General features: G+C 34.1%; 1 protein-coding gene across 4 annotated transcripts in view; it reads left to right on the forward strand.

Annotated features, from left to right (window-relative positions):
• LOC106074645 (SH2 domain-containing protein 3C-like) overlaps positions 1 to 24,900 on the forward strand; it is a 76,653-nt gene that overhangs the window by 26,473 nt on the left and 25,280 nt on the right. The window contains exon 1 of one of the 4 annotated variants that reach the window (XM_056041934.1): positions 5,050 to 5,276. The exons of 2 other annotated variants lie outside the window; for them this stretch is intronic. In XM_056041934.1, coding sequence (XP_055897909.1) covers positions 5,233 to 5,276 — 44 coding nt within the window. In that variant the 5' untranslated portion in view covers positions 5,050 to 5,232. Of the gene's footprint in view, positions 1 to 5,049; positions 5,277 to 9,212; positions 9,309 to 24,900 lie in introns of those variants that run through there. One more of the 4 variants, XM_056041936.1, reaches the window with a different exon arrangement.

Below are 24,900 nucleotides of genomic sequence, written 5' to 3' on the forward strand. Positions count from 1 at the left end.
TGTTGCCAGTGCGAGTGGAACTGTCAACAGTGAGTTTTACGTTCCTATAAATGTCGAGGTCATTTAGCTCAGTAATGCTCTCCTACTTGAGGAGATTAGTTTTTTTCTTCCGTGGTAGCAGAAGATGGCGGCAACTTTGCTGTCAGTGGAAATGTCTGTGCTATGTACCTAATCTATTTGGTGTATACAATGTCTTGGACATTAGGCCTACCAATATCTTCCAGAAAAGTACTCAGTGATGTACCAATACCTACCAGAAAAGTACTCAGTGATGTACCAATACCTACCAGAAAAGTACCCAAGTGATGTACCAATACCTTCCAGAAAAGTACCCAAGTGATGTACTCTATGAAGCGAGAGTGAAGTATTTAGCAAAGAACCAAGTGAAGCACTTAATGAAGACCATTGTTAGGGTCTAAGAGAAATGCTCAGCTAAGTACCCAGTGAAGTACTTAGTAAATTACCCAGTGCGCGGCTACTTGGTTTCTTTGTATACATAAACTTGTGCAGCGCTATTAACCGTCATGAATCTTGTGTGCGTGTGTAGACGTCATGCCTTAGTTTCTGCAAGTTCCTCCACTAACATCTGTATTTGTGTTTCACGGTGCTAGGTCTTGGGCATTGTTGATTCAGGCTTTGGATTGTGATTAGCCCAGGTCACTGTCGTGTGGTTCCGGCCTTGTCTAGAGCAGAGCTAATTTCAGCTGATGTAGTTGTTAATGTTCAGGACCTTGTTGAATGAGGTGTGTTATTTATTCACATGAAACACTGCACATTACATAACTTAATAGTGTAACGTAATGTATTATGTAGGAAATCTGTTAGAGCTACATCCTAGCCCAACTCGAACTCAAGACAACAGTCCAGAGCGCACGCAACACTAGCTGACAGCCATCCACTATCTCCATCTAATGACATTTTTTCTTCCCTATGTCTGACCGATTTCTTCACAGTTGTGAAATAGTATACGATCTATTTGGGATTATTTTGCACTGGTGTCAGTCTAGATCTTTTGACGGTTTATTAGTTGTTACCAAACCTTTGTGTAAAAGAAGTTTTAAAAAGACAAAACATTATGTTATATACATCAAAGTATTTTTGTTTTGTCAATCAAGTGTTTTACAACGTACTTCACATAAGTTGGTGTTGTTTTTTTTTTCAAAAATATTTATTTTAAATAAAACTAAAATTCATATACTGACTTCGTATGCTAGAATATTCGTACTGTTTTTATATTGGGTTAAACAAAAATCACAGTAATTCCAGCCTTGCATGTATAATAGAAAATACAATAAAAAAACTCAAAATTAGATGCGCATACCAAAGGTTACCACACCTGAACCAAATACTTTAACCCTCGATGGTCATATATCGACTACACTAACGTAATAACGCCTTTGTCAGCGTGCATTCCGTCGTAAATACCAGGACATAACTATTGTGTGTCTTAATGTCCTGAGACTATCCTACTTCTGACTGCTGTCTGGAATGTGAAAAGTCTTGTTATTTATTGTCTTTGATATCGGACTGTGTGATATTATCTTAAGACACTGAACTAAATGTATTACTTCCCTCGGCACAGTTACTTCCCCTATATTTTCCCCTCTTATTGACAAGAGAAATAGAATCTCTACATACAACAGACCTATCACTACCTTCTCTTGTATTATTATTAGGTCTATTATTTATACTCTCTTATCTATAGAAATGCTCACACATACACAATCAGAAATACAAACAAAACAAACTTAGCCTGCAGACACACATTCAAAGCATTCACTAACTAATGGAGTCTCACGTAGTCCTTGAAAGTCACATTCCCATCCGGCACATATACACTCTGTATCTACATACAGTAGGAAGACTTCAAGAACAGATAACTCAAGGCTCTATTGGTTTCTGCTAGGCAGAAGAGAGTAAACACTTGTGCAAGTTAGTTTTTAGTCAAGATTTAATTTTACCCTGGCTAATGGATTTGGACAGACTTGTCACGGGAAGAAGAATGATTTCCTTAAGCAGGTCACTGCCAACATTTGGTATTTTTGTTCCGACTCCATTGAGAAAATGTAGTAGATTCAGTAAGAGATTCCATTTTATAGTAAAATGTGTCTACCTTATGCTTATAAAGTGAGTTGAACAAGATCAAGTAGCATTTTAAATATTTTTTCTCTGGAATACTTTAGAGAACATTTGTTTATTTTGGAAAACACTTAAAAGCTATAACTTCATTAAATTTTTATTAGAGATTTAGAGAAGCAATTTTTTCATACAATTTTATGCAAATTTATTAAAACAACTTGAGATTCTATCTGTCAGACCCGCTCTGCCTTTTCAATGTCATACTTGCACCTATTTACTATTTACCAAGTGAAAACTTAAGGATTTAACTTCTAGATTATAAGATTTATCAGTTGCTGATTGAATTCAGATTAATTTTATACCACGAAAACTCTCGGATCCGTTCGTTGTTTTAAACTTTAAACTGAAAATTTGCTGGAATTATATTTTTGTACTGAAGTCCTTGATGCAATTTTTCGTTTTACTTTTTTTTTCAACATTATTTTAAATGTTTACTTCCCCTTGAGTTCACTTCTGCTGTAGTATGCCCCCCCCCCTTTCCACACACCCCATCCCACACACTTGTTTCGCTTATGGCTTCAATAGCTGGGGATCCAGCGCGGCTGAACCGTAAATAGTTTTGAACTACGAATACGATTATCTCTGTTTTAAATTATGATTGGAGTCTTTTTATATATTATTTGAAATCGATATCTATTGACGATACTTGAAACAAAATGTTTACAGGGAATACTGGGGACACAAATCTCATAGAGAACTGAAAGTAAAAGTGTTCTTTTTTTTTTCTTTACTCTAAATGCTTTACTACGATCTAGCACCTGCCCTTATATTATTACTTTCGAAATGAAATATAGTAGCCAATAGTTTATACATAGAAAGTAATCCAGAACTGATACACCGGGGCAGCTGTTCTCTCCCTTGTAAGTCTTTTAATACTTTCTGAAGTTTCTGTTTTGAAATTTTGTTTTCGATGTTGTTTGATCTGACACGTCTGCTGACCCAAGAAGGGCAAGAGGAAGTAACTGCGCAAGATCAAAAATAATGAGATTGGGCAATGAGCTTGTTTCATACATGCCACAGTGCTAGGAGTTTATATCAGATGACTCGATCATGTACAAATGTATTGAATTCGTTTCTTGGTTATTTAGTCATGTCTGTCAAAATCATTGTTTTGTTCAAAGTGTAGATCCATCGCTGTCTTACTATGGACATACTTGACCTACAATTCGTATTGAATGTTATGAGCCCTTTAGATAAGTAACCTAGATATTAAATGAGACCAGTGTAAAGTGTCATCGTCATTAAGTGAAACCATTAGACAGTATTCTAGTTTTGAAGTAGCCTCAGTAATGCTTCCAACAGATAACTATTTTTGAACGTTTTCAACTTTGTGTTCTTGTAGAGTCAACTATCACCTCTGCATCTCTGATCAATTCTTTCTTGAAGTGCTCTAAAGTAACCCCACATTTATCTGTTGAATTACCATCTTAACAAAATAAATCCCACACAACTCCCCTTTGTAGACACTGCGCCCACCCTTATGAAACCGTAAACCATATTCCCTTTGAATGCCCCTTCCTAATCCACCTTAGGCAGACCCCTACTACGACTACAGTTATTGTAGTTAGTTAGATTTGTTAAAACATATTATTATTAAAGTCTGCTACATTTATTTTATTTATCACAAGTTGATTTTGTCTATATTATAAATACAGTTCTATTTAGTTTTGTTCACAAAAGAAAGTTATTCAAGTTATTTGAAGTTTTATTCCTTAAGATACATTAAGCCTACAACGGTTTAGTTGTCTACCAGCAGTTTCATGCTACAAGTCAAAGACCGGTAACAACAGTAGCTAGAAACATTCTTACACATTTAAATAAAAATGCTGCGTTTCCTCCCTCTATTCAGTCCTCTGTTTGGACATTCATTTTTAGAAAGCTTGATTTAGAGAGAAACAAACAAAATACAAATACTTTTAAAAAACAAAGCTTATTATTAATGTGTATCAATTAGTTTGGATCTGTCATATCATTAAATTTGTAATAGATCTAGACTAACTATAATAAAACTGTGCGAGAAGAAATTATTTTTTTTACCAATTGTTTTTGTTTAGCGCAGTTTCATGCTTTAAGCGTTCTCAGTACGCTATGATCTGGACCAGTTGGAAAAGGAGAGAAAAAAACGGGGTATCTGGGTGATCGCTTTTTAATATTTTTTTTTAAGGAACGACCTGAATTCGAACTTGTGGGCTAAAGACTTCTCATGCTCCCCAAGCCAACGCGGTAACCACTCTGTAGCGAAGAGTCTATGAACATTGAAGATTGTATAGTGATCTATTGTTTCTATTGTTTCTATTGTTTCTATTGTTTCTATTACATGTTTGTGTTCACTAAACCTCAGACGGCAGCCTAATTTAAAAGGGACAATATTCAGCTTATACCACCACTTCAGTCAAGTACTATCTTTTTCCCTCATTTGAGATACCAAACAAAGTTATTTATTACCAATAGTTAATTAACTAATTGGTTACATTTTTTAAATTGATTCTTGTGTTGTCATGTAAAAGAAATAATTGTGCAAAATTTCTTCTCGATCCGAGATTGGGTGTAGGAGAAATAACGTGTACAAACTTTTGGCCGGACAGACACACAGACAGAAAGACACATAGACAGAAAGCGTTTAAAATTATGTAAGAATCTCAGTAGCTTATTATTAGGATTAAGGATTGCACTAACACAGAAGTAGGCCTACCAGTTTCAGACCTTGCAATCTATATGTTTCATGTGAACTCAGGGGGTTCTAAATATCCCAAAATTCATAAATCCCAGCCTTCGCCGAGTTTCAAACTGTGGACCTCGCGACTCGGAAGCCACGTGTCTTGCCACTCCGCCCCTGCGCCCCAATCAGTATACATAACATACAAAACCAAGACATTGCCTTATAAAAACAAAAAAATTTCTTTGAGTAACATTTTAGTGATTGGGGGGTGTGCGGGTGATAGTGTTTCTTCGACTAAAAATAGCAACAAGTCAGTTTGAAACCCACCGTCTGTCCTTTTCTTGATCCGTCACGCCAGATAAAATATGTAGGTCACCTATCAATGAAATAACATGTGCACCGTGTAGGCCCATGTGTGTGTATGCCAAAACTAGATGTGCTATGAAGGTAATAACTTTCTGGTCGTCTGCAACACATGGTAAGTAGGTCAAAAATATTCTTTTACGTGTAATGGTAATTTGAATGCTATTAATGACATTAGACGTCGCCAATACCTAAAGGTTAAGGCCGCTAGGGTCAAATTGACACTGACCTTTAAAAGGGTCACATTCTTTTCAATGAAAAAAAAAGTATATAGACAAGCAACAGATGGTCTGTTCTCTCACCTGACTAGAGACTATGGCATGTCTTAACAGTCATGTGTTACACTGTTTAAGTCTCTTCAAGTCAAACACTGAAGCTGCTATTATATAGGCTAGGTCTACACCAGGAAAGCCCAATGCAGACCTAATATTAAAATATTTTAAAGAAGATATAATCTAGATTATGTCCGGATTGAATTAACGATGCACCCGTGTCGCGTGTCGTCGTGTGCCCCATGTAAGCACCTAATTAAAATGTGATGCACTATGTCTTTATATCTTTTTGTTATGGACATAAAACTAAGCTTCAACGCTGCATTTTGTGTGCACATAATTGATGATAATTCTAGACAACTCGTCACTGGACGCCTTGACCAAATCTTGCTTCTGGAAAAGGATGGGCTTTAGGGCGAGACATTTTTCTTTAACACGTTTTAATAGGCAGTGCTTCGTGGTTTAACATATATTAATTAATAGTGGTGCATATACAGCGAGTACCAAATGTTGCCAACTATTTGCTTTTTCACTTTGTCTACATGTAAAGAAAAAATTTTCTGGATTGTTTACGATAGCCAAATTCAGGCAGACAACAAAAAGGACTTCGCTCATTGTTAGTGATCACATGCAGTCATGCTTTAGATTTACATTTTGTCAGGAGAGATAGGATTGTCGTTATTGTTTGTAGTTTACGATATCAACACATGAATTCCTGTAGCACCCAAAGCTATTATTAGTTCATCGTACTAACAACCACTAATATTGGAGATTCTCAAGACATTGCGGAAAAATCTATACATTGCTAGCTATCTGGTGTATCCGGTACACTGCATAATCTTTGGAGCACAATTTAATTTTAATATGGGGGGAAGTATAAGACTGTCAAACTTATTTGAAAACATTTGGGATACTAACTAGCGGTAATGAAGGAGATTCGATACAAACATCCACTGCCATGCATTGAGAAATTGTTCAGATTTATTTTATTTTGTTGATGACGATCAGGTTCAAGAGCGTTCTTGAGATTGTTCAGTTGACCGTGAAACTCTCCAAATATATAGTCATTATTGACTTATTCATCCGTCAAAAAACGAATAGTGATCTTTAATTAAAAGATTAAAAATACACTACCATGTTTGTCCTGCTAAAAATACCAAAACCTTCTTTTTGACTTGTATTGCTTATCAGCGGACTCTTAGGGACCTCTTACGAGTTTGTGTTGAACACAAACCCCCTTTGTCATATTGTGAAACTTAAAGACCTGTAACCTGGGAAGATTCGGATCTCGTAAACGGTTTTAACGATTTTCCTAGAAATTTGACAGTTTATTTATACCTTTGAAACAAAAATTACTAGCTAATTGGTCAGACATGGAAAACTCTGGTTTAACCTATTTTTTTCGGAATATAATGTGAAAATTAAATTTCAATTTTTTTTTAAAAATCTATTATTAATTAGTTATGAAAAGCAAGATACTCGCTCTTATTAAGGTTGGTGTTTTTATCGGTCGTTGTCTTGTAGGACCAAGCTGCTGGTAAACAGCTAAACCGTTGTGGGCGTAATATATCTTAACTAATAAAACTTCAAATAACTTGAATAACTTCCTTGTGAACAATACTAAATGTAACTTTATTTATAATATAGACAAGATCCACTTGTGATAAAATGAAATAAATGTAGCAGGCTTTAGTAATATTATTTTAACAAGATCTAGCGCACTACAATAACACAACCGTTCAGTCTCACGTTCTGGAGTCGTCTGTCCTCGCTATGACCATATGACGACATTCACAACCAATAACTAACCTTTTCCCACCGTCACCATAGAATCATACTCACACACACACTCCATAGTAGTTTACTGCTTCTATAAATGAAAAAAAATGTTACTTCTTTTATGTATTTATTTATGTATTTATTTGTGGTAGTGCTGCCAGTGACACGCATGTAAAGAAAATTCTATGGCCCTCAGGATCCAAAAGATTTGGCGCCACTGTATTACAGTGTCAGGGTTATAACTTGCGGAGGCTTTTAAAATTGTGGAAACACTTTCTTTTCACTAATTGCCAACTCTGCTAATTACACAAATTGAGTAACCCAAGTAGAGATCTTGCCATACAGCGCTGACCAAAATAATTGCTACCGACAACTGACACAATAATTATTTCGTTTAATTTACCAAAACTTAACCAGCTGGTACTTCAAATCGCCTGCCAGTCAATTTTGTATTAGCAATATAAAGTTTACTGACCTAGAACGTCACAGACAGACGTTAGGTATAGATTTTGATCTTAAGGTCAAAAGTTCTCACTGGTTTGTTGATTCTCGCGAGATCTATGCATACATGATAAAATACTCGACTTTTATTTACTAATGATAAATACCTTAGAAAAAGTAACTGACATCCCTTTAAACATCTTGGGTAAATACAATGGCGACACAATTATAATGAGATCAGCATTTAAATAACAAACTATATCGCAGATAGCCAGCTTACTTAATGAGTATGCACATTATTAATATAATATTATTATTAAAATAATATATTAATAAAAGGTCTATTTATATTAACAAATATAAATGGCAGTACAAGGCGTCATAAGTTTATGTACATTTTAGTAATCTCCAAATGGATTGTAGTGGCTGAGTGGTTGGCAGTTTCAACTCCGAGATTTTTAGGACGCCTCTGAGTCCTTCCAACTCTAATATGGCAATAGTTGGAGAAAGTGAAGGCGGTCGGTCGTTGTGCTGGCCACACGACAACTCGTTAACCTCTACAGTGACTCTACACCATCTGCCCTATAGACTGCAAGATCTGAAAAGAGATACTCTGGTTATTTCTAGCACTTATAAACATGTCCTAGAGGAGTGTTTATACAATTGTCCTAGCTTCTCAGAAACGGACTTTTTTAAAATATTGATTTAGTTGTTAATTTAATGTCACATATATGTATTATAGGTCACATCATTTTACAGTATTTTACATTATGTAAGAAATACATGTTTATAACGATTTTCGCGTCTTGATTATTCCCCATTTTCTAATCTTTATTGGCTTCGGATAAAATAACAGAACTTGCAATTGAAATCAAGGAAATATCGTTGAACGAGAGACCAAGTTATATTGTAGACTTTCACAAATGTGGTTAGGGAGAATAAAGACACGCTACATAAACTACAAAGATTGTTATCTTGCTTCCGGTTATTCCCCCTTGTTATCTCTGGCATGATGTGATGACGAGTTATCCACCCGTTAAAGTTTGTCAGCTCTTCTCATTTCCAGGTGTTGTTGTAGCTGTGGGGATTACAGCTACTTACTGTGACCGGCTACAAGATTTGTACTCCAATTACTGGCATAGTTCACTGTCTCGTCTGCTACTCCTTCATTTGATTCAACGCCCCCGGCTACGATTCCAATCTTCAAACTTTTTTTTTAAATAGTAAATTTTTTTAAGTTTGAAAAATTCTCTTTCGTACCTCTGGGAAATTGCGCACATTTTTTTTTCATCTCTTCTCTCCCCTTAAGAAGACGTTGCCACTTAATAATCTCCCCCTGTTTTCTCTTGGCCAGCCTTGTGATGCCAACTAAGAATTCTCCATTACAGGACGGAGTATTAAGTAAAATGACTTTCTCGCCACAAACTTTCATTTCACGTTAAAATAAATGGCAAAGTAAAAACAAAATAATAAAGTTATCGAGTCTGAAGAGTAACGTACCAATACATGGATAATGAACCTAAGCATTTCTTTTTCATTATTATTGAGAACCATCCGAAACTTTATTCTAATGATAAAAATGGATTTAAGGATAGAATTGCAGAGTTTTTCTTGGTTTAGAGTTCTTTGAAGGGAGATAAGAACTAAATTCACAGGTAAGTACAAAAAACGTATATTAATTGAAATAGACAAATTGAAATAATGTATAGCTTCTTTTTTTTCTTTCTTAATGGGCATTTGGAGTAACGAACGGAAGAAGTGATTCCAAGCCATTTTTGTCTTGTGTGTATTTCTGTGTCATTCGAGATTTGTTTCCCTTCTTGACAGTTTTGTTTTTATTTTATCACTAGAAGACTTAAAGAAATAAGTACACAAGGGCGGATACTGCTTTGTCTTTAGAATCTATATTAATCAATAATACCGAATCGGATTTCGCTTAGCATGTAAATTGGGAATGTGTTTTAGTGTGTGTGTCTACATCTTAAAATTTCATTTATTAAAATATCTTCCAAAAAATATTTCAAGGACTATTTTGAAGTTTGCGCTCTGTCCAATGATGCCTTTAGTAGATCTACCTAAAGTTTGAAGGTCATCTGTATCTATGGGCAATATTTTTACATTTTCCATTACATCTTGTTTATTTTGTGTTGTTTCTAGTAAAGCGTGAGCTTCGTCTGTCTTTTTTGGTTTTTGATTGACATGGACGTATATTTAAAAAACAAAATAGATGGCAGACGTTGTAAAAATGGGAGATGAGATTTGTTCATTGTTCTGAAAAAAATAATAATTATGAAATCCTTTCATTCAGTGCTCATTAAATAAAAAAAAAATAAACAAGTTAAATTATTTTTTAGATAAATTTCTCCTTTATGAAGCTGACTGTATTCTATACTTTCTCATTCGGTATATTTCTTGACATGCTTCATTATTGCAAGAAGTCTTTCCATTGAGCTCTGCACAATCCACTTCTTCTAATAGCAGTCCAGCTCATGAGTTCTACATAGGTCGGTGCTCCAAACGTGAAAGTACGTCTATTTATTCTGTCAACTCTTGACCAAATACAAAGAAACATTTGAGCCCACCGGTAATTCCCGCTGAAACCGTGTTCGAAATCAAAAAGACATAACCCAAATTGAAGATGATTGTTGAAAAATTATAACTGTCAGAATTATCACTATGAAGCATGTCCCGCGGTCTTCTTGTACTTAGATATATAAATTGTCAAATTTCTCGGAAAATTCTTATATCTGTTTTCGAAATACTTGTCCAGTGTCCACCAATGAAGAGTTTACAAGCTAGTTGGAGGAATAGTTAAAACAACTGTAACTGTTTGAATTGGCCTGGTAATTAAATGAGCACATCACCAGGCCTACACAAACGTAAGAATGATGTCATTTCTTCGCATGCCATCCGACATCTTGATTCTCTCAACAGTATCATGCCTGTCACGGTACCTACCCCACAAGCCCTGCACCAAGCGGGTTTAATTATAACGTCAGGTTGCTGGGTCTGTCCAGGTCGTGCGAGTACCGTATCCGGGGTGGGCCGAGGATGGAGACGAGAGCCGCTCGGTGCGGTGTGTCAGCGCTATCTGTGTGATGACTGCTGGGAATGTCTGACGGACTTTAGTTGTGTCTGTCGTCTGTCTGTTGTCTGCGCCGTTACTTCTGTAGTGATTGGGGAAGTATTTGAAATGAAGAGTTTGGTCACAGAGAGTGTACATGTTAGGCCTACTCTATTGAATGCATTGACCTGATCACAACAACATCCTTTAACTTGAGAACCCTCGACTTCGACCTGGTGTCGATAAGGAACTTTTAATCAGAGGTGGCTGCTTGGTCGTGTGGTATGCGCTTCCGACCGTCCTTACGGTGGTCTAGAGCTCAAACCCTGATCGCTTCCATCCCCAGCCGCCCTGCAGAAGATTCTAGGTCGTAATAGTCTTTAAGTCTTCACTTCTGAAGGAATGTCCAACCCATATCAAACAAATATAAACTAAATCAGAGTCATTCAAAGGTTTCATAAACAATTTAAGGTTTTTCGCAAATTGCGGCGTTTAAGAAGCGAATCTTCCAAAAACGCGTCTTAGCAAGCACCTAAGAGGTAAAAGGAACCTGGCTACGAAATTTTATGCAATTCCCTACGGCGCAATACATAAGTCAATGAGTGAGTGGTATTTTGAGCTTATAATATAGATTACAGCAAGTTTCAATAGTGCCACAAGATGAAGATACATTAAGTCACGTACAAATAAATGCTGTAAAAATTCTATATTTAGGTTTCGATTATATCGAATAATTTGACTATCTATCTGGCCTACATTACAGTAAAGCTAGATTAGCGCTACCACCTAATGCTCCCCTCACCGCAAGGTTCCGCACCTGTTGAACAGTCAATGATCAAAAATTCAAATTTAAAACAAAAAGTGTTCATACCTGGAGTATACTCTGATGCATATATTTTTTAAAGCACACAAGTTGTATATATAGTATACTTTGTGAGTACTACACGCACCATCATTTAGCCCGTGAGTACAACGAACGCGTAATGATTTACGTGAGTAATCATCTGTATACTTAAGTATTATAGATGAGTACTATGTACAATATAATAGTACACATGAGTACAATAAACATTAGGCCTACATTTGAGTACAATTCTACTTTACTGTCACGTTCATGTCACGCGCAGATCGTAAACAATTCAAGGGAGATAGACAACAGCAGCCCATCTAATCTACATCCGGAGTAAGTTTTATGCACTGTGAATGAAATAACTCGTCAGCTTTTCCCAAACAGGGTCACCGGGCACAGAATGAGAACACCGGAACTGAGTGGTCCTAACTCATACGTGGCTCTCTGCACTGTTATCTTCAACAACATCTCAAGAAATGGCATTTATGGCGTCTGGGTGTTTTTCAGAGGTTCTCGTGTTTGTCAAGTAACATATATCTGGACGTTTATCAGAATTTCTTTAGTTTGTTAAATAACAGATATCTGGGTTTTTTTCAGAGGTTCTCATGTTATAAAAGATATATTGGCGTTTGTCAGAGGTTCTCAGGTTTGATGAATGACAAATATCTGGTCGTTAACAGAGGTTCTCATGTTTGTGAAATAACAGATATCTGGGTGTTTGTCAGAGCTTCTCTGGTTTGATGTTTTTTGGAGGTTCTCAGGTTCTTTTAATCAGCAGATCTCTTGGTGTTAGTCAGAGGCTCTCATATTTTTTAGACACTACTCTGAGGTTTGTTACTGTATGCTTGGTTTACATAAAAACTTATTATGTTCTTATATTATTTTAAGACATTAACACAACTTTATAATTATAGTATCAATGCAGCCTCCATGTTGATATTTGGTCATTGGTTTGTAGCTCTAAACATCTAGTACAACTAAACATTGTTGGCGTGTTCAATTCTTAATGCAGAACTTGAATAAAGCATGAAACACTTTTTTTTATCAACAGAACTGAACAACAGTTTTAATAAATAGACACGGCTCTCAACTTTAATGTAGAAACACGGGGAAATAATTTCAACTCGAAAAAATACGCGTCTCTGTGTCACTCGTTTCTCACTTGTTCTTCCCCTCTCCAACTATCACACCCCTATTTATAGGCTCAACTACGACAGACATTCTAGGGATTTCATCAGAATCTATTCAGCCTACAAAACCAAACCATCTGTCCACCTTTATTCATGATTACATCAGATTCACGCAGACCCACTCTTTAACACTCCACTCCTGTATAATATATTAGTATCAAATCAGTTCTAACTTAGTGAAGTCTAAAAATTTAAAATGTGTGGCTTCTAATTGATGTGTCGCTATACATTTATATTTATTAATTATTTTTTTTTAAGTAGACGGTGTTGTTATGGACCATTGGTTTGTTTCTTGATACAGAACTTTAAAAAAAATGAACTGAACTTTTATTGACAACACCAATAAGGCTACGGCTTTCAATCCAATGTTGATATATTTAGAAGCAGGCGTAAACTAATAAGATGTTGAACTATTTAAACAAACAGAAACAAATCACTCCAAAACTAACAATAAATACACTTCCTTCTGTCTGTCGTCTGCGTCTTGTTCTCTCCCCCTTTTTTATCCGCTCTATTTATAACCTCATCTGCAATGGTCTCCAACTCGTGGTTACATCAGAAACTATTCAGCCAATACGAACACACACACGCATTCCATGCCAGACAATCATATCAAAGTAGCTCAAATAAACGGAACGCTCCTGTGTAAGATTACGGGGTTGATTGTAGATGTAGACTTAGGACCACTCCGCCTACAAAAACAAACAAATCATGGTGTGATTCAATGACGCGTCAAGTCTTTTGTTTACAACTGGCTATGTCATTGTAACATTAGATATTTATAAAGCTAAACACAGACCTCGGGAGTTTTTCCCAGAGTTTCTTAATGGAGTTTCCTGTCCTAATTTTATACCAGACGTGACCAGCCAGGAAAAGACGTCTGCTTGTGGGGAATTGTGGGAATGAGTTAATTCATTTAGAAATTGGCGCCGTTTTAAAAGACGGTCGTTAAATCTAGCTTTGGAGGTTTTTTACTATATTTTTTCTATATTCTAAACAATGCTAAGGAATCTATATAAAGAGATCAGTGCTGCCAACCACAGTTACAGTCATTTTGTGCTACAAGCTAATGAGTTTGATTTTAAAGTGCTAAAAAGGGCGCGAAAGTTTGTATGTATACCTTTTCAATCACACGGCTAATCAAAACTTATTTCCTGTATTTCTTGTACACCGGATACACCAATTTACTATATTTAAATAGTTATCCGCCATAAATGAAAATCCCCAATGTTTATTATTCTAGCATAGTTTCAAAGAATCGAGAATCATGGCTCTTATATTTGACACAAGATTCTGACCAATTGTAATAATTGTATTTTAATAGTTTTGAAGGATATTTGAATTTAGCTGCGTCAAAGTAAAACTTTTATATTAGGGCACAAAATATTAGCTTAAAAACATAACTTTTTGTTTGATTCAATAATTATACGAAATGGTTGGCGTTTTTTATTTTTTATTTTATTTTTCAGATCCTTATTTTTATCATTACCAGGTAAAGTGCTAACTCAAAACGAGACAAATATTTTTTGCTTTTCCCACACACACTTTCACGCTGAAATGCCAGTAGTCAAACACATAAACAAAATGAACTGTATTTATTTTTTTTTTAAAAGTAAACAAGCGAAATGATATTTTAAACTGTTTATACGACGTCACATCCGGATGCATCAGGCAGGTTAACACGCACGACTTTTATGTCATGGCCCAGCGTAAAACATTTTCGATAATTGTGTTTTGATGTCCTGCTTCTCGTCTGCTTAAAGTGAACTTTCCCGCCAGGCTGAAGAGGTAAACACCCCCGAAAATGACCGTGAAATTATTTAAGCTCCGTGAACTCTGCCCTTGATCTTCTTACTGGCACGACCCCCCCCCCTGCTTCTTTTTGAAGAACAAAAAACTTGTGTGCAACTTTCTCTGTGACATTGATATCCAAGACGTGCCTCGGCCGTGGCTCAGTGGAGATGCAGTACGGTAACCATGAAGTATAAATGCTCCAATTAGGCAAATGAGAACAATCTGGCAAAAGTTTCCATTTGAACGTGACCTTTTTGTGATCTAACGCATACGTCAGACATGACACAATTGACGAGTGTCTTGGAGTCTCAAGACTCACATCACTAAATCTCACACTTGACGAAAAAAATAAGATTTTTTTCTGTTATTACTTACCGCATGTCTAGAACAACTAAACACCTTCCACTGCAGTGGTTAATTTTTCAGATTATCTATTATACCTTTGTAAAGCAGGTCATAGTCTTTTAATCAGTTTATTTTAAAACAATTTAAAGTATAAACATGAGAAAATATTCTTAGTTTTGAAAGACTACACATACTAATGAAATACATGTACTAATGAAATACATGTACTAATGAAATACATGTACTAATGAAATACATGTACTAATGAAATACATGTACTAATGAAATACACATACTAATGAAATACATGTACTAATGAAATACATGTACTAATGAAATACATGTACTAATGAAATACACATACTAATGAAATACATGTACTAATGAAATACACATACTAATGAAATACACATACTAATGAAATACACATACTAATGAAATACATGTACTAATGAAATACACATACTAATGAAATACACGTACTAATGAAATACATGTACTAATGAAATACATGTACTAATGAAATACATGTACTAATGAAATACATGTACTAATGAAATACACATACTAATGAAATACATGTACTAATGAAATACATGTACTAATGAAATACATGTACTAATGAAATACACATACTAATGAAATACACATACTAATGAAATACATGTACTAATGAAATACATGTACTAATGAAATACATGTACTAATGAAATACATGTACTAATGAAATACATGTACTAATGAAATACATGTACTAATGAAATACATGTACTAATGAAATACACATACTAATGAAATACACATACTAATGAAATACACATACTAATGAAATACATGTACTAATGAAATACACATACTAATGAAATACATGTACTAATGAAATACACATACTAATGAAATACACATACTAATGAAATACACATACTAATGAAATACACATACTAATGAAATACATGTACTAATGAAATACACATACTAATGAAATACATGTACTAATGAAATACATGTACTAATGAAATACACATACTAATGAAATACATGTACTAATGAAATACATGTACTAATGAAATACATGTACTAATGAAATACACATACTAATGAAATACACATACTAATGAAATACATGTACTAATGAAATACACATACTAATGAAATACACATACTAATGAAATACACATACTAATGAAATACACATACTAATGAAATACATGTACTAATGAAATACACATACTAATGAAATACACATACTAATGAAATACATGTACTAATGAAATACATGTACTAATGAAATACATGTACTAATGAAATACACATACTAATGAAATACACATACTAATGAAATACATGTACTAATGAAATACACATACTAATGAAATACACATACTAATGAAATACACATACTAATGAAATACACATACTAATGAAATACACATACTAATGAAATACATGTACTAATGAAATACACGTACTAATGAAATACATGTACTAATGAAATACATGTACTAATGAAATACACATACTAATGAAATACACATACTAATGAAATACACGTACTAATGAAATACATGTACTAATGAAATACATGTACTAATGAAATACATGTACTAATGAAATACACATACTAATGAAATACACATACTAATGAAATACATGTACTAATGAAATACATGTACTAATGAAATACATGTACTAATGAAATACATGTACTAATGAAATACATGTACTAATGAAATACATGTACTAATGAAATACATGTACTAATGAAATACATGTACTAATGAAATACATGTACTAATGAAATACATGTACTAATGAAATACATGTACTAATGAAATACACATACTAATGAAATACACGTACTAATGAAATACATGTACTAATGAAATACATGTACTAATGAAATACATGTACTAATGAAATACATGTACTAATGAAATACATGTACTAATGAAATACACATACTAATGAAATACACATACTAATGAAATGCATGTACTAATGAAATACATGTACTAATGAAATACACATACTAATGAAATACACATACTAATGAAATACACGTACTAATGAAATACATGTACTAATGAAATACACATACTAATGAAATACATGTACTAATGAAATACACATACTAATGAAATACACATACTAATGAAATACATGTACTAATGAAATACATGTACTAATGAAATACACATACTAATGAAATACATGTACTAATGAAATACACATACTAATGAAATACATGTACTAATGAAATACACGTACTAATGAAATACACATACTAATGAAATACATGTACTAATGAAATACACATACTAATGAAATACATGTACTAATGAAATACACATACTAATGAAATACATGTACTAATGAAATACATGTACTAATGAAATACACATACTAATGAAATACACATACTAATGAAATACACATACTAATGAAATACACATACTAATGAAATACATGTACTAATGAAATACATGTACTAATGAAATACATGTACTAATGAAATACACATACTAATGAAATACACATACTAATGAAATACACATACTAATGAAATACACATACTAATGAAATACATGTACTAATGAAATACACATACTAATGAAATACACGTACTAATGAAATACATGTACTAATGAAATACATGTACTAATGAAATACACATACTAATGAAATACATGTACTAATGAAATACACATACTAATGAAATACACGTACTTATGAAATACACATACTAATGAAATACATGTACTAATGAAATACACATACTAATGAAATACATGTACTAATGAAATACATGTACTAATGAAATACATGTACTAATGAAATACATGTACTAATGAAATACATGTACTAATGAAATACACATACTAATGAAATACACATACTAATGAAATACACATACTAATGAAATACACATACTAATGAAATACATGTACTAATGAAATACATGTACTAATGAAATACATGTACTAATGAAATACACATACTAATGAAATACACATACTAATGAAATACACATACTAATGAAATACACATACTAATGAAATACACATACTAATGAAATACATGTACTAATGAAATACACATACTAATGAAATACATGTACTAATGAAATACACATACTAATGAAATACATGTACTAATGAAATACACATACTAATGAAATACACATACTAATGAAATACATGTACTAATGAAATACACATACTAATGAAATACATGTACTAATGAAATACACATACTAATGAAATACATGTACTAATGAAATACACATACTAATGAAATACATGTACTAATGAAATACACATACTAATGAAATACATGTACTAATGAAATACACATACTAATGAAATACATGTACTAATGAAATACATGTACTAATGAAATACACATACTAATGAAATACATGTACTAATGAAATACACATACTAATGAAATACATGTACTAATGAAATACACATACTAATGAAATACATGTACTAATGAAATACACATACTAATGAAATACACATACTAATGAAATACATGTACTAATGAAATACACATACTAATGAAATACATGTACTAATGAAATACACATACTAATGAAATACACATACTAATGAAATACACATACTAATGAAATACACATACTAATGAAATACACATACTAATGAAATACACGTACTAATGAAATACACATACTAATGAAATACACGTACTAATGAAATACACGTACTAATGAAATACATGTACTAATGAAATACACATACTAATGAAATGCATTGATGCAATAGTTGGATGGGAGATCTAGTTTTCTGAATGTGTCACCCACCTTTTAATACTTTCATTGTACCAAACGGCGGCGCCACTGAACTCGTCCACGCTACTGTTAGTATTTGACTGTTTCTGTTTCCCAAACTTCAGTCAAGTAATCTGAAGCAGCACCTGTCTCTTCTCTAGAGATGCACTTTTCAATTCACCCAGATGTTCCTCCAGGGTAATAGGATCTCCTAAGTAGATCTACTGATTTCCTCTCTATTATTTCTCATTGAGATCTTATAAGTCTACATCTCTACACTTGGAGTTGTCGGCCCCTAAATCTCAACCCAACCAGCGCTCCAGTTTCCTACTTATCTGTAACCAATCAAGTCATTCGGTCGCCTTGACATTTCTCCGTCAATTCCGCTCGCATTGAAATAATAAATATTTTGATTGTTTCACGGTCGGTCATTGCGCCCAGAGAAAGTGAATAGATTGCTGTTATCATGTTATTTTCTCAAAATTGTTAACACTAAGCCCCATCGGGTAAACAATCAAATTATTTTTAATTATCTTTTTTATTACAAAAAATTATTTTAAACGCTCAGAAATTTTTGCAATAGCAGTTGTGTCAATAAAGAAATTTGCTTTTGGACTGAAGGAATACATCCGACATTTGCACAAAAGGTATTTTATTCCATTTGCTAGGTTGCCTGGATCAGCCAGGAAGCCAATGACTTATTAGGGCTTAATTCTCTAACTAACATCTTATCATGGAACTATACTCATGGAACGCCAGCTTCGAGTTTTTTACAAAGCCAAAGGGAGTCTAAGTGCCGTCGCGCATCCTTTTTCGCGCATCCTTTTTCGCGCATCGTACCTTTTTGAGAAATCAATGATGATGCCAAAGAAGAAATTTAGTCCACGAGCCACTTTGGTCGACCTGCATTGAGTGTAAAGCTTCCTTACACTCTGATTAGATCTGTAAAAAAAGCTCATCCATTTTCTGACCATTTTCTAATTAACATGCACAATTATATTGACGCATGGATACGCGTAGGAAGTAATTATCTTTTTTTATATATAACGTCTTAAATTTATATTTAAAAACTAAGATATCAGAAAACGAAACAATTCATCGAAATTCTCTCTACTAAATTGTAGACTCTTGGGTTTTGATTAGCTATGTATTTACATAGTAACCTGACTCTGACTGCAAAGTAAACGTACAGCTGATGATCAACGCTTATCGCCTTCCCCATCAGATGATACTTTGTACAATCGTACTACAATGATATAGGCACGGCAGTATGTGTAGATCTACGTGCCTGATTAAATCAGTGAACATTAAATTGAGCACATTTGTTATAGTATTTGTAGAGCGATTATTTGTTTCTTACTAACATTGAATGTTAGATTAAAAAACTATGGAACATTTTTTTAACTCGCCCCTTTCACTCCCTCCCCCTTGTTTACTTTAGAACAAGAAAAACATGACAAATACTGTTTTAAAAAAGAAAAAGACAGTACCACCTTTAGACAGCTTATAGAGCGATTATTTGTTTCTTACTAACATTGAACGTTAGATTAAAAAACTATGGAACATTTTTTTAACTCGCCCCTTTCACTCCCTCCCCCTTTTTAATCCGAGAAAGAATCTGGATTAAATGATTTATGGGAACGATAATGTGCTTGACAAATCGGATTTCAAAGTCTTCTTTCTTAGGCGTTGCGTAGTTTTAGTTTAATATATGATTTAAAAAAAAAAGTTCCCCTTTCAGACCTTGTGGTCTATAGGGCAGATGATGTAAAGGTCATCTGTTTCTGTGGCCTACGGTTAACAAGGGTGTATTGTGGCCAGCACAACGACCAACCGCCTTTACTTTTCCCTAACTAATGTCTGGTACCCATTAGAACTGGGTGGACTCAGAGGCGCCCGAAGATCCCGAAATTGAAAATCCCAGTCTTCACCAGGATTCGAACCCCGGTCCCCGGTTCGGAAGCCAGGCGCTTTACCGCTCAGCCACCGCGCCTCCAATATGATTAATATATGATTATCTTGTGTGTCATCTTTGCTCTTCCCCCCCCCTCTCTCCCTCTCTCTCTCTCTCTCTCTCTCTCTTTCTCTCTCATATACATAAGGTCCGAAACGCATTGTATTTCTACCCAAGTATTTCTATTGTAGTAAGTTGTAAGTTGCATTCATTTCGGTGAGGTCTACCCTATTTCCCAGACTCATATATCAAACAATAATCTCTTTACAAAAAAAAAAAATCCTTACAGTTTGAAGTAGGTCACCTGGAGACCTTGTCCTAGATTCTGACATCCTGGCACTTAGAGAAGAAATGTTACTTCGCATGAGTAGAAGTACTCGTAGGGGGAAAAAAAAAGAAGGGGAAATAACTCATTACCGAACTACTTGCAAACGTCAGTTGTTGTTGAACGAAATTTCCCTGCCACATGGACATGAAATAGACAGGATTAATAGAGATCTACATCAAGACCTCATTTGTGGATGTTACTTTCAAATAGGTGAAATAATGACTTGACCAGTGAGGCCCAAACTACGGCCCCGCGGGCTATTTCCGCCCCCATACAAATAAGCCACATGAAACACAAAATATAAAAAAGTACTTTATAAAAAAAAGAATTTTACATATAAGGGGGAAAACTGCACATTTGCAACCATATAAGATCAATACTATAAGTATAAAATAATGTAACATTTATTTCCCTTTTCTATAAAACACAAAATTGTTTAATTATCACTAATTATTTGATTAATTGGTTTATTTTTTGATTGGTTCATGTTTTGTTTGAGATTGTGCAAAGTTTCAACATGATCCGAGAACGGGAAGTGGAAGAAATCATTTGTACCAGACAGAGTTGGTATAAGTTTTCTAATAACGTCACATTGGACTCAACAACTTTTAACGTCGATGCGGCCCCTGACATTTGTGTCCGAAATTTATTTGGCCCCCGAGGCCAAAATGGATTTGGAATCATTCGACTCTAGACCATGTTAATTGATTATTTGGCTCAAGTGACATTTTGGTTGGCTATATGGATAGTTGCCTTTTTTTTTTTTTTGGCAAAAAATTGTGCAAAGGCAACTGACCAAGTTTCTCGGAGCCGTGTCAGATTTAAATCCTAAACAAACAACATAAGAACACTTTAAAAAAAAACAATTCCTCCTGAATACTTTGCTCTTAATAACTAATGAGTGGTGGATAATAAAGAAGGAAAAATTATTATCCAACCCCTATCCCAACCCCACCCCGAAAAAAATTCTGGTTACGCCCTTGTGTAAATCTTTCATAGTATATAAAATTCTAGTTTGGTGCTATAGATCCAGATTATAGATCCATAAAAAGACAGCAGTCCGACTTAATTCTACATAAGACGGTGCGCAAATTGATTCAAAACGTCAATATGATTTATCCATGGAACTATACTAATGGAACAACAGCTCTTAGTTTTTTTTATCTAACTCTATAGTGCATATAAACATGAATATCCACTGACGTGTTCAAGATATAGATATCCAAACCAAATTCGATTTTAAGATGATTATATTTTGAGAAAATTAAAATGGTAAACCACACTTACCTTTCGCTGGCCAATTAGCAAGTGTTGTTTTTTTCTCAAACATATACATGAATTGTCAAATTTCTTGGAGAATCGTTCGAACAATTTCCGAGAACCGTGTCTAGATTTTTTATTATTCCTGATCCCATGAAGAATTTTAAAAAGCTGATAAGAGGAATTGTATTATGAATAGTGTATATATTTTTCGCCCTTTTATTTTCTCTTCAGTTCTCTGTAAAATATAAAAATAATGTCTCTTGTATTGCTAGTCCTTTCGATGCACTTTGTGCAAGATGTACACGTCTGAATGTAAAAGGGGGGGGGGGACGTATAGGTTATGGTCAGTGTTACTTGTATTCATTCATTATTTATGATTCTAACGATCTAGTAAATGTAGTTAGTCTTGGTATTTAGAGATCTGTGTCTTTTTTTTACTCGAAAAATGTTATTAGGTAGTCGTAATATTTAAAAAGTTCTTCGCCTTTCTAAAAATTTTCATTTAGCTAGTCATGATACATAGAGATCTGCGTATTTAGAAGACATATTTCAAAATTTCGATTATAGAAGAAAAACAGATTTCATTTTTTTTTTCGAATTTTTTGTTGAGTCCAAGTTTATTTTTTAGAATGATTCAAAGATTATTTTGAGCTAAGGGACATAATTGTTGATTAAAGAAAGGAACCGTTTAAAAAAGAAATTGAACTCATTGCTCTTCCCATTCTACATTTTCTTGCTTCTTGTCAATGGATGAGTGGGACAGCTGAAGATTTCTCACAGAGATGTGCTGTCTAAAAAACGTAACTAGATTGATCTGGAAAAAAAGAAAAACACGAGGCAATCAAAGAATCGCAAGAATTACTTTGTGTACTGTTTCATAATTATACGTTAGGATTATAGGGTTAAATATTATAATGTAAGTTATCCAGACTCATCTTCGTTTCTCCCACTGTTCAAACTAGCTAGAAATCTATTTTTAGTAATATGGAAATTATAATGTCTACTGTATGAGATCAGCATGTTATAGTATTTGCTCGAAGCTAATTAATACTATCATATTATTTTATCTTATTTACCCAAACAATGAAACCTTGACTGCAGTAAGAGCTTAAATTGTTGTTAAAAACGTATTTATCCAGACCATGAGACCTTGACGCGTACATTACGTGATATTTAATTACTCAATTTTAATGTAGAGGCCGGCTTTTGGGATATGGATAATATCCATATATTTTTAATATTTAGAGAATGATGGTATACACACTGTATTGTGTAGTTGTTGTTGTTTTACTTACATAAAAGTAATAAGTGTGATAGTTGGTAGCAAAACGTCTGCATATCAAACTTATAATCTGAAATATGACTGATAAGAGCTCAATGAATAAACCCACACACAAATAAATAAATAAAATTTAAAAGAAACTGTTTCTGAGGCAAAAAAAAACAACTGATTTATGTAAAACAAAGAACAGAGTAATGGTACTTGGTCTAGAGCAGTGGTTCCCAAACTTTTTTCTCTCGTAGACCCCTTGCCTTGTTTTCTGGTTTTCGGTAGACCCCCTGTTTAACTTGCAAATTTTTTTCAAATTCATCAACATTGTTTTACAACTAATTTCTATCTGTAGTAAGTTGAAAAGTGAAGAAGTAATTTAAAGCTACAGATTCAATTATAGAGATCTATCTTTTTTTTTTATTGATAAAATTCAAATTGAAACCAATTAAAATAAAAATTAATATGTACTGCTGGAATCACCAAACAAACTGGGAATGTCTTTTTGCAGGCTTATCATCCGTTGCTACAGATGTTATGTTTCAAATAGGAATTTGTTGTTCTATGAAGTAGTGCTTCAAACATTAAATATTAATTAATTAATAAAGTTTTCGCAAAGAGCAGTTTCTGGCGTATTTCTTGATCTTTCAAGATATATATTGAGTCCGCAAACATGTTATCACTAACAGGAGAAGGGGCAAAGCCAGTAAGCGTCAAGCATGAAGGGCGCATTAGCCTTGGCTGGCTACCCACCTAGCCTTAAGTAAAACTGAATTCAAAACTCTCCTGCCTTGCAACTATATTCAAACATGGGAAAGGTTTTGTGGGTCAATCCTGAGTAAAAATAAGGAGACGGCGACCCTAATGCAGTTTGCAACACACATCACTACACCCTGTCATGGCCTATGACACCGCAGATCCCAAACTGTATATATGTCGTTTGCAAATAATAATAAGCTTTTAATATTTTATAACTCATGCCACCGACGTGTCCTTGAACTGTAGTGTTGCTTAAAGCAGTTCTTTTAATAATACCAGGTGTAGGTTTGTGTAAAACAGTGTTTACTACTACAACGGCGAGTAAAATCAATGTTTTACCTTTAATGTTTTACGTGTTTTGTCATAAAAAAGTGAAGTTTCCCTTTCAGACCTTGTGATGGTGTTAAGATTATATGTTTCTGTGGCCTACGGTTAACGAGCATGGTGTCATGTGGGCAGCACAACGACCAACCGCCTTTACTTTTCCTAACATAAGTCAGGTACCCATTAGAGTTGGGTGGACCCAGGGGAGCCTTAAAAATCATGAAATTAAAAATTCACAGAGATTCGAATCCAGGAGCCCAGGTTCGGTAGTCAAGCGCCTATTTTGCTATAAGTAAACAGATAGTGTAAGACA

Source organism: Biomphalaria glabrata, chromosome 9 (assembly GCF_947242115.1).
Source record: "Biomphalaria glabrata chromosome 9, xgBioGlab47.1, whole genome shotgun sequence".
Classification (NCBI taxonomy): Eukaryota; Metazoa; Mollusca; class Gastropoda; family Planorbidae; genus Biomphalaria; species Biomphalaria glabrata.